Here is a 14,911-nt window from a genome sequence, read left to right as displayed (position 1 = left end):
CGACGCGTCACAAACAGCCCGTATCGTGTCGTGTGCTGCGCACAGATCTGATTTTAGGGTATCTAACACTTTAAACTCGAAAAGTAGCATTTTTACGGCTGAAGCCTATGGGATATTTCTGGTTTTAAAGCACATAGTTCATCATAAAATTCCCAAGTCCATCATCTTCACAGATTCCTTGGGTGTAGTACGTGCATTGTCATCTAAGCAGTTCTGTAAAAACCATGTTATTCATCTAGTTTACAAAACCATTATGTCAGCTTATGCATTAAGTCTTGAAGTAACCGTATGCTGGGTTCCAGGTCACTCGGGGATCGCCGGAAACGAGACAGCAGATCAAATGGCCGCTGCTGCTGCACTTGCAAACACGGTGGACATAACAACAATACCGTACACTGACCTTAAGTCACACATCAGACAACACCTTCGCAATACATGGCAAGCACACTGGAATGAACAGGCAGACAACAAGCTACACGTTATAAAGACACTCTTGGGAGCATACACCACTGACACACACAACAGGCACAATGAAGGTACCCTGGCTCGATTACGAATAGGCCACACGCATGCAACACACTCATACCTGCTCACGGGATCTCCAAGACCCTTGTGTAGCAGGTGTGGAGACGGCCTATCCGTGATCCATGTGCTACTTCAATGCAAAGCACTGCACACAACACGACAAAAACACTTCGCCGACCTCTACAGACAACACATTCCACTACACCCAGCATTGTTTTTAGCGGATGACCCCATGGTTCCTGTACAACGCACGTTTAAGTTTCTTAGTGACATCAAGTTTTTACACCTATTTCCTATCACGCGTAGTTGCTTTTAAACCCGATCTCATGCTACGCACCATCACAACCTGGCCTTTTACACCAGCCATCCTCATTGTCTTTTACTGAATTCACTTTGGTTTTTGTTGAACGGTTTTAGCGTTTACGGTTACATCCTTCATACCTAACCACCGTTTTGCGCTCTTTGCCCTCGTTGGCCTTCCGCCATAAAACACCAACCATCATCGTCAAGGTTCAGCTGGTTATTCTTAGGTTTCCTGGTTGTCTAGGAATAGCTGATTATCATGCTCACTGCAGCTAAAATGATTTACAATCCTATCCAATACAATCTAATCCAGTCCAGTCCAACTCAGTCCAACCCAATCCAATCCAGTCCAGTCCAGTCCAGTCCAGTCTGGTCCGGTCCGGTCCGGTCCGGTCCGGTCCGGTCCGGTCCGGTCCGGTTGTGGTCCGGTTCGGTCCGGTCCGGTCCGGTCCGGTCCAGTGCAGTCAAGTCACTGTTCCTCGTGCATAGGCAGCACGGCTCTCCAGGAGCCACGCGAAACAGCTATCAAGCGGCTCCGGCGCAGCGTCAGACTTGGCTACTGCGCAACGGAGGCGCACAGCTAAGCATGCGCCGGCGCCAGTGCTTCTGCCGCGGCTATGACGTCCCTCCTCTGGAATGCGCAGACAGGCAAATCTGCAGACCAAATTCTCTACACACCCATACTGCAATTGGATTAAATTTCTAATCCAATCCAATACAATCAAAATCCAATACAGTCCATTCCAATCCAAGTCAATGCTCCTCGCGCTTGCGCAGCACGGCCCTTCAAGGTCCACGCGAAACTGCTCAACCTCGGCCAGTTCAGTTTACGCTACAAAATCGAGGCGAACTACCGCTGGCCCCACCTTTCAGCCGATGTGTCCCACTACACCCGGATCTACTTTTACTGCCAGCGACTAAAAACACTCCGGAGAGACCCCCCGGACGTCTACAGCTGGTAGTCATTCCATTAAGACCCTCGCAACAGATTGGAATGCATTTTCGGGGCCTGTTCCCTGCGTGACGATCCGAGAACAAATAGATTGTCGTAGCGACACACCACATGACACGCTACGCGGAGACCGTCGCTCTTCAGAGGGCGAAAGCACAAGAGGTCGCGAAGTTCTTTAAAAAGTAGCAGTGGCTCAGCTCGGCTATGCCAGGATGTAGCGGTTATGACGTCACTCCTCTGGAATGCGCTAATGGCGTATCTGCAGACCCAATTCTCTACACACCCGTACTCTAAATGCATTGAATTTCCCAATACAATCCAATTTAATCCAATCCAATCAAAGTCCCATCCAATCCAATCCAATTCAATCCAATGCTCCTCGCGCTTGCGCAGCATGACCCTTCATGGTCCACGCGAAACTCCTCAACCTCGACCAGTGTAGCTTACGCTACAAAAACCAAGCTGCGGAGCGACATGGAGCCCCTGCAGTCCCATTCGTGGACCGCAGAACGGCTTTTACTGCGGCGCTTATGCAAGCACTCTCGCGCTACAGCAACACTAATCACCGATGAACGGCGGCGTACAACCCCAAACGAGCGGACTACCTATTCAAATATCTCTCTCAATAATTCATTTCAACTTTTGCTGGGCGGCTAAATCGACACATACATACAAACATGCATACATACATAGTGTGGGACTTGTGGAAACCTGCGATCCCGGAAACCTGGTACGCGGCAGCGCTCCGAAATCCGCGTGGCTCTTTGACGACGACGACTCTTGCGCAATAGGTTGGCAACAATAGAGGAGTTCTCTTGCGCCTCGTAAGATGCCGCAACCGGTGCGCTTTTAAACGGGGAGCTCGGAGTCGCTTCGGCAGCGAGGCGCTTTTAGCGAGCAGGGGGACTTCTGCTGCGGCTATCGGCGGCGGCGGCCGGCCGCTCCGAACGTGGACATCACGGCGTCCGGCGGCGGAGCTGCCCGGCGACTTCCCCTCCAGCCTGGACCGGCCATCGTCCACCAGTAGCGCCAAAGTAGAACGACACAGCCTCTGAAGCACAGCGGGACCCGTCGACGACGAATACGGGAGAGCTAGGACAGTTTCAGGAATAAAACCCCTTAGAGGTTGGCGTCGGCTGCCGTTGTGTCTTGCCTTCCTCCCACACCGGCGCTGTCTACACGGCAGCCTCGCGCGGAGGATCGTCTGAGTCGGAACTATACCCATAGTGCATACATGCATACAGACCGAACGGAATTTTTGCGTTTGAGTAGACCAAGAAAGACTATCTGTTTTAAAAGTGGATGTGCCAGAAACCGGTCCCCGAAGCTCATTTTCTCTTTGCTCTAATGGGGTTAGAAGTCAGCGCCGTTTTGTTTAGTGCTCGAGCTAATTTCTTAGTGTTGGGTCGACAACGTGGGAGCAATGTTTGCATATAATGCCATTAGACATGCCCGAATGCTTATGTGATGTGGTGAGCACATCCTGCTATAGTAGATGTGGGACTCGCACTTTTTCACTTGTCTGTTCGTACAGCTATCGTGTGCTTGACGTTATCTTAAAGAACAATTATCTGACATTCGAATAAATATTTCCCCCTCATTCATATGGGGGCCGACGTGTTATTGATCTTCTTTTATTATTCATCGTATTACGTCTTCTGCATTGATTAACCTTAATCCCACAAATGTTTCTGGCTAATTCTCCCTATTCATATAAACCCGTCCTAACTCCCGCGTAACGCCGCCCAACTAGTAAATACTATCAACAAAAAAGACCTCGTTAATCGACTCGTCATCACCTTTACTCGCGAACCATACATTCTTCATGAATTATCCGACCTCAACCTCAGTTGTTCAAATTTTTCTTCTTTCTTTCGACGGTGTAATTTCTGAGTAATGGCGCCCAATTTTTCGTCAGTTCTGAAACGTGCCGAGGGGACGGCAATACCACGTGCACAAGCGGGCATGCGCAGTCATGCGCTGGACATAAAACACGACTGCATGCGTGCTGGCAGCCGCACCACAATACCAGATGAAACCAAATTCATGGTAATTGACGGAGGCAGGCTTACAACGGCAAAACTGTTAGAGAATGGTACACATGCATGGCGAGACATATCCAGGAAACCGTCAATCATAAGCTTAGGCTCGCATCTGGACGCGAAATCTGCGGCCTCTACCAGTTTGCCATTGGGCTTAAAGATATGCGAAAAAAAAATGGCGAAGCTTGCCCTACGTCCCGCGAAGCTTGAACCGCAGCGATGCTGGAGGATTTCTTTCTATGTAAGCAGTGAAGGACACACCACCACGCATTGCATTAGGTTTAAAAATATTTATTTCCAATTTCCGTCGTCGCTTCTCAGTGTGGTAGTAGTAGTCATCGTTATATCCAGTTATATCGTCGTATGACGATATAACTGGATATAACTGGATGCATGACTGTCACAAACCCCCCTTGCCCGCTCCCGCAAACAAAGAAGGTGCGACAACAGTCATTTATATTTGCAGGGCGGCCGGCCCGTGCGTGTGCCGATGTTGCTGGAGTGAATGAGAGGGTACAGTGGTGCACGAGTACCTTTTAAACAAAATACTTTTAATGTATGCACAAGACGGAGAGATTGTATAGGGACAGGCAGCGCTGGACAAAAAAAAAGAAAAAAAAACCTTTACGCACACATCGAATTTGTGCGCGCAGGCACCAAGTGGGGGATTCTGTACAATGTGCGCACGTGCGTGCGGGGTGGCTAACGCATGGCGTTAACTAGACAAGCAACAACTAAAAAAAAGCCAAATACACATTGGGGGAATACAAATCACACTTTCTGGGGAGGCATACATCTTAACCATAGGCTACAGCATCAAAAAACATATCAGGTACGAAAGCTGTACGCGGCACAGCAAAAACTAGGAGGAGGCATACGTTTTACCCCTAGGCGTGGCTATGGGTAACCGCGGGCGGAAAGTCACGGCCGACGGAAATGACGGAAGTTCACGGCGAAGTCGAGCCGGCTTTGCCGGGCAGCCGCTTTCGTTTTTCGGTGATCCGGGGTGCGGAGTGTGGTCGGCCTTGAGACACGCGACGACGAGGCGAACTCGATCCCGTAGATGAAACGCTGGTCGTCCCGCCGCGGGCCTGCCGACGGACTTCGCTGTAGCCGCGTCACCCTCGTGCCCTTCCAAGCATTTCGCACGTTGAAAAATTTCTAGTCAACTGCCCCAAGCCCCCGGTCGCGCCCCCTTAAATAAACCTCCCCAGATCGCCCGACTGTCCCTCACCTTTGTTCCCCCTTTACCTGGGCCCCAGCCACCACGCCGCATCTGCGAGTGCGGGGCTGCTCGCGTGATTGTGACGTCGCCTCCCCAGAATTAGGGTGGCTAGAATGGCTAGCCACCCTACCAGAATCGCGCGGGCGCTCCGCGCTGGTCGCTATGGCGGTTCATCGCGGCGCATTGACCTCGCCTCCCAAGAAATCGGGATAGCCGCGAGCGAGCCGAACCGCCATGACCGCGCCACGTGCCGTCATCGGAGCAGTGACAACGAAAGGCAGGAGAAAACAAAACAGACGCGGGAAAAGTGGACGGGGTGACTCAGGTGCCGAAGCACCACCAAAAATCGCCGTCCCCTCTCGGGGAGGCCTTCATGTCGGCCGCCGGAATGAAAAAAAAAATGAAGGCAGGGCAGGCCGTTTCGGACAATGCGTGGCGGGCCCAGTTCGGTTTTTCCTTAGGCCTTCACATTTCTCCCAAAGTGCAACGTGTCAGCAAGCGCTAGAACCGCCGGTAGCGGGCTCGCGAACTTGGCGTTCGTAGCGCGAGCTGTGTCGTGCTCCTCCCTTAAGGCGCGGATGCACATGAACTGTTTTTTGGTATCTTTTAGCGAACGCCACACGCAAGCATGGGCGACGCCTGGCGCTCCTCCTAAAACGCGTGCCCAAGTGTGCGGTGTACAGCGGGAGTAACTATGACGGTGTTTTCTGACGTGGCTGCACACATTCAGGCGAGCAACAAAACTCTTTAGGTTCCAAGACCTATTTAATACTGTGCACGAAGTATGGATGAAAGCGACATCCGACAGGTCGTCCAAGCATTCCTGATACCTCACATCGCATACGGACCGACTGTCTACCCTGCCAATCGCGAGTTAAAGCAGGCGCCACGTCGTGTGCACGGCATTTCTCGGATACACCCGTCTTGAAGCGTTTACAGCTCCATCCCCACAAATGACTGGTTCAACAATACAGACAGTTACCGTGCCATCCCAGAAGTCTAGCATCGCGAACAGTGGCCGTTCATGGCACCATTCGTTGATATAGGCTATAGCACTAGTGGTCTACCATTACTCCCACGACGCACACGTCTGTGTAAACACATTGCCATTACGGAAGGCACGCTACAACTCGAGTGGATCGGCCGTTTTTTGACGTAACCTCCTTCCCCTGCGTGCGAATGAAGATGGTCATTTACTGATTCCATTTTGTTGTTTTGCTGGCTTTACACACTTCATGGATCATTAGGACGATGACGAAAAATCGATTCCTGAGAGGGTGTCGTATTTGCCTTCCCATGAGTAATAATAGTCCTGGAGTGTATTGCACTGAGCACCACGACTGATCTTTTCAGGCCGTTTAGTGTGGATTCCGCCCCGCGTTCCTCTGTGTTGGATGCCTGTCCTAGATTCGGTGGAATTCCCGTTCTGCAGGGTAGGCTCTGCATATGTTCGTGGTGCGGTTGTGAAGCTTTCTTGCTTCATGTGGTCTCTTTGGCCTTCACTGCACGTGGCGTGGCTGTGCCATGTTTACTCTCTTCTCGACTTGTTTTTTACTTTCCAGGTTTTCTTTCTGGACTTCTCCATCGCGTTTTTGGTGATGCTCGTTGGCTTTACTGGTTTTGCTGCCATATTTGGTCGTTCATCACAACACACGCCACTGCTGTGCTAGGCGAAATGACGGGATAAAGCACGGCTAATCAAAGCTCGTCATAATCGCAGAGGGTCAATGTGGACTAGTCCTCAAAGTCCAGAAACTATGCTTCTTTGCACATTTGTTTCAAATATTTGCAATGTGGTGCACTGATGGCCGTGCAGTTGGTCCTGGGATAACAAAGGAATGTTTGTTATAGCAAAAAATTATCGCGGACACTGATAACACAAATAACACAGAGAAGAGAATCAGAGACATCGGTTTCGTCCGTATTCGTCTCTGTGTTCACGTCGTTTTTTTGCGCGAGTAACCATGTTTCAGCTGCCACAAAAATAGGCGTTTAATTGCTTGTGTTTTGTGTGTGTAATGTCAGGTGGTTGCTTTCCTGTTATCACGCGATTTTGCCAGTTACGTGGCACTGTGATTCTTTGATGCGCATGAATAGTAGTACGTTAAGGGGGTGAAACGAAAGTATTCAACCGGGTTGGTGCATGCTGTACGGCTCCAGGTTTGGTGAGAACAGTGAGGTCACCACATTGGAAATATTAAAAATTTGCAAAGAAGCATACTTTCTGAACTTGGAGGACTAGTCTCTGTTGGACTATCTTAACGCGCAAATTTTTGTCTGTCGGTCTGTCTGTCTCTCTGCTCGCACTAGATTCATTTCTCCGGCAGAAAAGTGTTGAAAGAATACTTGAACATGATGTGTATCCAAGCAAGACTTTCCAAACTACTAAAAGTGGTGGCATGCTTCTTACGTGTCAACATTTCTCAGTGCAAAAAAAAAGCTTTACGCAATTTTAATGCCCAACGTATGGGCATAACTGATAATAGCAGCGTTCTTTTAATTACAACACACGTTGAATAGATTTTTTACACTGAAATTTTAAGTATATAAAGAGCTAAAAACAGTGTGGAAGAAAACTAAGATAACTGAAACACTAATACAATGGTGCTGGAGCAGCAAGCCCCCCCCCCTCCCCCCTTCAAAAAAAATGGTCCCGACCGATGGAGCGAATGGTACCGACCAATGGCATTCGAGCACGGAAAAAGTGAAATGAACCAACCTGTATTGCATTCATCGTGGAAGGAGCGAGATACGAGGGCAAGGGAATAAGGGGCATGAAAGGGAGGGAGCAGATGGTGTCATGTGCGAGAGCAGACGGCCCTTGCAGTGAGGCACGCACATACGGGGCCTATATTTTAGACCTACAACATACTCGGCCTTGTTGAGTGGCCCTTTTTCATGTAAATGAAAGTTGTTTATGCGCCTACTCTACTATGGATAACCTCTATGTCATTATTCAAGTAATAGAAAAATCTGCAGAGTATAATAAACCTCTTTACATGACGTTTATAGAACATGGAAAAGTGTTTTATTCAAGAGACACTGGAGTAGTGCTGGCAGCTTTAAAAGACCAAAGAATAGAAGAGGAATATACGACTCCTAAAAGACATATACGAGGAATGTACATGCAGGATAACCCTTCCCAAGGAAAGGAAAAAGTTTCCGATCCAAAACGGAGTGTGGTAGAGAGATACTATCTCAGCAGAATAGTACACAGCATCTCTGGACGGGTTATCCCAGAAGCTTAGCTGGAAAAACGCAGGTTTACAAATAAACGGCAAAGATTTGAGTCATCTAAGGTTTGCATAAGGCATAGTCTTACTCACTGGATCGGCAGACCAACTGCATAAAATGATTGAAGATCCACAATCAGCAAGCTCCGCAGTGGGGTTGAAATACATATGATTAAATCTAAAGTAATGATAAATAAGTATTCTTAAAGCGCCCTCTTCAGCGTAGGTAGCGAAATACTGGAACAAGTACAAGAATATGACAACATTGGACAGGTTATCACAGCTGATCCCAACCACCAGAAAGAATTACGGCGCAGAATAGGAATGAGTTGCGGCTCACTCGGCATGCACTCACAAATAATAATAGTAAGCTACCTCTATCACTAAAATGAAAATGTTTAGCCAATGTGTTCTACCGGTCTTGACATATGGAACAGAAACATGGCATCTTACTAAAAAACTGCAAAGCAAAGTTAAATAGGCGTAACCAGCTATGGAGCTAATAATGATATGAGAAACCCTCAGGCACACGAACCGAGCATCCTGGTTCAGAGAGCAAACTCGAGTATAAGATATAGTTCAAATTAGAAAAAAAAGGACTTTGGCTGCCCATGTAGTGAGACGAACTGATAAGAGGTGAATCACGAGGGTAACAGAATGGATACCGAGAGACAGGACTAGATGAAGGGGAAGGCCCTTAACTCGGTAGAAAGATGAAATAAGAACATTCGGCGGCCAATGATGGACTCGCGCAGCGCCGGACAGGAGCGAGTGGAGGTCGATGGGAGAGGCCTTGGTCCTGCAATGAACCTAAAGAGACTCTCATTGTTGTTGATGATGATGACAATGATGATGGGTGATCTATCTGCAGAGTGAGATGTGTCTCTGTCTGTTGAAGTATATCCCCAGTGCTGGAATTAGTTGGGTTAGGGAGTCAGTATGCCGGTGAGTTTAAAAGCAGGGCTTTACTAACGTGGTCGAGCCGAGTTTCGGCGTCACCAGCAATCTGGCCTTCATTTGATCGCAACTGCGCTGTAGCTTTGGCAACGTATCACGTGTCTCTCCGCTGCCACCGCAAGAGGCTTTGAACCGTCGTAGGGAAGCGGCCTCTGACCAAGCCGCGGATATCGCCTGCGAGCTCCCAACCGAAACCTAACCAGGCTATATACGTTTCGCTTTGCATATCCAGGGTTGCATATCCAGCTAGGCCGAAGTCATTTTTTGCATTCGGCCACTTTGAGGTTTAAGTCCTGTTATTTTCAGCAATAGAAATTGTGAAGGCCAGCAATGCAGGCAAATGGCTTGCTGAAGGAATCTTTTTTACGCCATTAGCTATACATGGGGCATGTCGACAAAATTTGCGCATCGCTTTCTCAACAGAGCCGCGTCACTGTGTGCGGGTCATACGTCCTACATAGAGTGAAGAGAGTTCGCGGAGATGGATTTCGAGAGTGGAGAGGGCGACGTCGCCAGATACGCTTCCTGTGTTTCTTTCCTGCCCTCCTTTTGCTCGCCCTAGCGCGTGCTTCTGGATGGGCCCCTTTCCCTTGATGCGCCCTTACCGCAGATGAGCGGCCAAACTAGGTGTCCGTGCTGCTGGGACCTGTCGTCATTGATTCCATACTGTGAAAGGGAGTTTGTGGGTACTGCAGCGGGGAGGAGACTTCAAAAGAATACTGAAAGTGTTTGCCGGCTATATTAAGCCGAAGCTGCTGGGCAAAGGATGGAACCAGCTGTTCAAGCATTGCTCACAATCTTCCGTAGGAGCTTCCTTTCATTGTTTTCATTCCGCGATCCCTGTGCTTCCATATCGTGATGGGTTATTTGTGAGGTATTTTTATTACTATTGAGTTATTTTGAGTTGTGGGTTCGAATGAGTTATTTTCATTAGTATTTTTACAGCGGCGTTACTGTAGCTGGCCGTAATATGTGGCGTGTAACGCGTTAAAAATACCATGAAACTGTCGAGCACTCGTGAACGCGTGCCTCGTGGCGACTGCCGAGCGTCCCCGGTCCGCGCAACGGCGTTAGCAAAAAAAGAAACTGACGAAAAATCCGAGGAGCACCTCACATTGCCTAGCAACCAAAAACGGCACAGCTGGAGCAACACCTGCTCCACGGAACCTTGACGCACCTACAGGAACACCGCGCATGCGTCGAGCACGAAAGTGGCAATACTATACTCGGTTACAACTCAAGAACGGCACCACCTCATGTAGTGTAACACTCCGCCAAAGCGCCGGACCCGTGACGTCAGTGCGCGCGCGTTTTGAAAGGGGTTTGCTATAAATGCGTGATATCGTCTTCCTTGTCTCACGCAGTTTGTTTGTCGTCACTGGAGTCGTTTATAAGCATATTAAGTCCAAAAAATCACGGAAACGACTCACGCCATGTTCAAAATATTCCCAGTAACGCCCTACTTGCGCCGCGCGGAGAAACATCCGGCTACGCTTATAAGGCACAGCGGCAACTTCCGGTGCCGTTCTTAAGTTGTCACCGACTATACTACTACTGTGCCCCGCCGCTCCGCCCCAGCTGTCGTCAAGCGCTACCGTGCATGGAATACTTCGCATGAAGGACACGACGAATCCATGCATATGACGATGACTGCTACTTGCAGAGTGAAACGTGGTGACGGAACATGCAAGTAAACAGTTTCGAACTTGTACAAAGACGTGGTAGTGTCTCCTTCAGTGCTCACGTAGAATGAAATCCAGCATCTTCGCAATGGTTCAAGCTTTTCTCGACTAGTTGCAAGCTTCGCCAGTTTACAGGCCCATTGTAGGACATATAGTAAGGGGGACCGACAAAGAAAAGGGCTAGTTTTACCGAGAGTTACATAAGTAAAGCATGAGGTTGCGCATAAGAATTACTAACAAGGAACAGCAGAACGATACGAGATACATAAATCCACATATCGCATCAAGACCGAGAAAATGCGATTCACATCACAAAGCAGTTAACAAATGGAACACAATGTGTAACATAGGTTTGCAAAATTTTGAACAACATATTGAAGATATCATGAACGGAGGTACTATAAAATATGAAAAAAAAAACATGTAGAGAATACAAGACAACACATTTAATACAAATACAAAACCCACTTCAAAATGGTTTGACGCTGTTCATGGCGTAATGCATGTGCCACGTATGTACGAAAACAAAACCACTGAAATATGAAACTATCAGCAAAAATTTAAGAGTAACTTTTCGCGGAATGAATCTAGGTTAGAGCGAGATCCTATGTTATCAGGAAAATCATTCCGTAGCCTGATGGCACGTGGAAATGCGGATGCAATAAATAATTTGTTTTGCCATACCTAGGAGAGGCACTAATTGGGTTTACAGTTTCATAAATAAAGGGGTTGTATAATGGGTAGTCTTGTATTTTTATTCATGTGCACTTATTTTTGAAAAAGGCGTAATAGAGGTTGTTGCGGCGAGTGACTATGGATTGAAGTCAATAATCTTTTTAATCTGAGCTTGACCATTCTAAACCCAGCTTCGACCAAGTTCTGATTGATTGATTCTAGGGTTTAACGCGCCGACGCTGCGCAGGCGATGAGGCGCGCCGTAGTGGAAGGCTCCGAAATAATTTTGACCACCTGGGGATCTTTAGCGTGCGCCGAAATCTCGTACACACTGGCGTTTTCGCTTTTCTCCTCCATCAGAACAGCGGCCGCCGCGACCGGGAATTGAAACCGCGTCTTAGTGCTCAGCAGACCAAGTTCTGCAACTCGCCTCGACAAGCACCTCTGAGTGCACATGTGTCATGATGTTCTGCGGTTGTGACGATCTATGAACCGAGATAACTACACGCCCTTCAATGCCGGTGTGAGGCTCAACGTTACTTAAATGTTTTGGTATGCTGCAATCAGAATCTGAACCGACAAAAAGGATACCAAACCACCTTATTTAAAACAAATGCGTTGAATATACTTAAGAGACCAATTTACAGTAAAACATTGTGTTGACAAAAAAATACTCAGCCAGTTTCACTAAGGTGAAACCTCGGGAGGGGCGAAGCATGCAGTGTGTAAGTGTATTCAAAGAGTGTAGATGTCTCTTTTGCCACATGGCGCGCACTGATTTGGCGCCGGAGAAGCGCCGGTGGAAGGAGAAATCGTACGCTTGCTCAGGCGGTGACGCCCTGTCTCGCGTTGAACGGGATTTAAGCGATTTCCACGCTCCGTCTTCCTCAGTTTGGGGTAGGCATCAGCACGAACGCAGTGCAATGCCCGGGCCTCACTCTGGGGGCCTCGTCTTTGGTTATGAACGAGGAGCCGGCACAAGGTAAGTATGCCTTTTCTTACTTCGACCGACCACTCGACACGATCAGGCCTAGCTAGCGTCGAGAGGTGGTGGGCACCTGAAGGTAACGCAAATTATAACCCGTCTACAAACGGCTTCTGCTTGTGCTTGACGATTGATGAAGCGGAGAGGGAACGTTCTAAAAATCTTTAAATCATGTTTGTTTTCAACCGGTTTCATTCATTCCACACTTTTCTTTCGGTACGCGTAACGTTCTAGCGCGAGGCGTTGGAAAACGAGTGTGCTGGTGTTTGAGCACCATGACTGCAACAGACAACGACGACAGGAGACGCTGACAGCCGATGCCCCTAAGGGGTTTCGCCCCTAAAAATTAAGGATTGCTGGTACTCCAGCTCATGTCATCCGAGTTAGAACCCGCAACCCCAGCTTATGACTACTGAGATTGAACATGATGACAGGGGTGTTTCAGGGGAATCAGTAGGGGGCGCTTGACGCGTCGGGAAGTGTGGGCCTTGTACCTATTACGGCCTGCAATGTCGCGTGGAGGTCAACGCTAAAAGTGGCCGCGGCTACATGACAAACTACGCTGTAAAATATATAACGTTTGCGGCTACTTCAAGTGTTACAAGCCACACTTTACAAAATAAAAAAATACTGGCGGTATTTTAAGCCAGGTCGTTGCACAAGGTTAGGTCATTTATTACAGGCGCACGAGAAAGTCGTTATTCGTCAAGGTGGAGAGGTCGATCCCTGCAGCACGTGCCATCGCTGCGAATATCGAGGTAGGGTTCGCCGCTAGCTCGCCTACTGAGCCAAGTTCCGCAATGCGGCCCTCTGTCATGACGAGGATCCTGAAAAGAAGGCGAACAACAAGTACTCCGCATAGGAGGCACGGAAAATAGACAGGCAGGAAGCTACAATAGACAGCTACAGCAGGGCAGGCGCACATGCGTAAGCGCATTGTGACTCCAGAATTCCTACGCAGGGGAAGGTGCACTGGTAAAAAACAGTGTATTTTATGGAGAAGAGTACACCATTGTCATAGGAACTTTACATTATACGCACTCTTCCGCAAACCCGGTGTGCGCACTAGCAAATAAAAAGAGCACTGTGCCCGGTGCTGCACTGGTAGAGCACCCATACCGATTTCAGTGTATACTGGTATCCGTATGCCAGACTGGTCCAATGTCACGGCACGCCACCAGAATACTTTCGAATACGCACACGACCACAGACCGGTAGTGGGCCTACAAGGGGGCCGACGCTGTGCCGAGTGGAGTACGTAGAACTTTAATAATGTGCATAACGTGCATTTGACCCACCTATCGCAATGTAGCACTGTGTGAAGGCGATGGGCGACCGTAAGTACGGTGGACGCAGTGAAGCCCTCCTTCAATGTCTGCTGGATCAGTCGGTCTGTGTCCCCGTCCAGGCGAGAAGTCGCTTCGTCAAGCAAGAGCACACGGGGAGTCCTCAGGAGAGCCCGGGCTAAGCACAGAAGCTGACGCTGGCCAGCGCTGCGTTCGAAGAAAGCATGAACACAAATTTTATGATTAGTCACCGCGCCAACGAAGACCAATTGGGAAGCACTCGCACCGCAGCATTAGGTGTCTTCTGCTTTGCAATTTCAAACCTTGTACACCAAAAGTCATCTATCATTTCGAATGTTGTTTAAAAGACATTGCTGGCATTCTGTCTTTTCTTGCCGCAAGTAGGACATATTGTTGAGCAAAAGCGTAATTGTTTACAACAGTCAAGGCATGGTATTGTTCACAGGTTGATTGTTCAAAGATTGAGCTGTTCAGGCATGTGTAGTTATGACCTGATCTTTGAACACGGTCACAAAACTGTGTTCTTGGTCTGTGGTTTTATCGCGTGCCCTGAATGACCATTTTTGACGATTAGAGAAAGTAGATTGCCACTTGACGCACAGCGAAGAACGGAAGAAATAGAGGCGCAAGTGACTAGCTACTCCTTTAAAATAAATTCTAGAATAGTCAGTAGAGATATTTTAAAAATAATTGTTCGCCATGCTAGCGAATGCTCAAATACAACACAGTCGCACGGTTTGTTCCATATTTTCGCAAGCCGCCTTCTATGGTTTAGCTCATGGCAGCCCAGTTCAGTGTAAGCTCCAAGTATAGAGAATGGCAGCGACGTTGGCTAATCAAGCCCCCTATAAATATATATAATACCTCAGCAAGCTGTTCTAAAGCGCTTAACTGTAAAAAGTTGCAGGTAAGAAGCCGGAAAACCAATAACAGTGAAGTCATAGTGCCGGTGACTGAAGGCTAAGCCCCGGACAGGTTGTGATGTTTTTCCTCTTGTCGAACCGAAGTGTCGTTTACTGAAGATA

At 48.4% G+C, this 14,911-nt stretch overlaps 1 protein-coding gene across 1 annotated transcript in view; it reads right to left on the bottom strand.

Moving 5' to 3' along the window:
• Positions 1–13,238: 13,238 nt before the first annotated feature.
• The window catches only part of LOC144139817 (multidrug resistance protein mrp-7-like), a 53,867-nt gene continuing 52,194 nt past the window's right edge, over positions 13,239–14,911 (bottom strand). Inside the window, exons 19-20 of the mRNA XM_077672070.1 lie at positions 13,878–14,072; positions 13,239–13,406 (exon numbers count right to left, since the gene is read on the bottom strand). Of these exons, the coding sequence (XP_077528196.1) occupies positions 13,256–13,406; positions 13,878–14,072 (346 nt within the window). The 3' untranslated portion in view covers positions 13,239–13,255. The remainder of the gene's footprint in view (positions 13,407–13,877; positions 14,073–14,911) is intronic.

The sequence above is a fragment of the Haemaphysalis longicornis genome, unplaced genomic scaffold (genome assembly GCF_048455015.1).
Source record: "Haemaphysalis longicornis isolate Haplotype H1 unplaced genomic scaffold, Haemaphysalis longicornis Haplotype H1 scaffold_5, whole genome shotgun sequence".
Taxonomy (NCBI): domain Eukaryota; kingdom Metazoa; phylum Arthropoda; class Arachnida; order Ixodida; family Ixodidae; genus Haemaphysalis; species Haemaphysalis longicornis.
The sequence above is the reverse complement of the archived record's forward strand: the minus strand, read 5'-3'. Positions and strand labels throughout refer to the sequence as shown.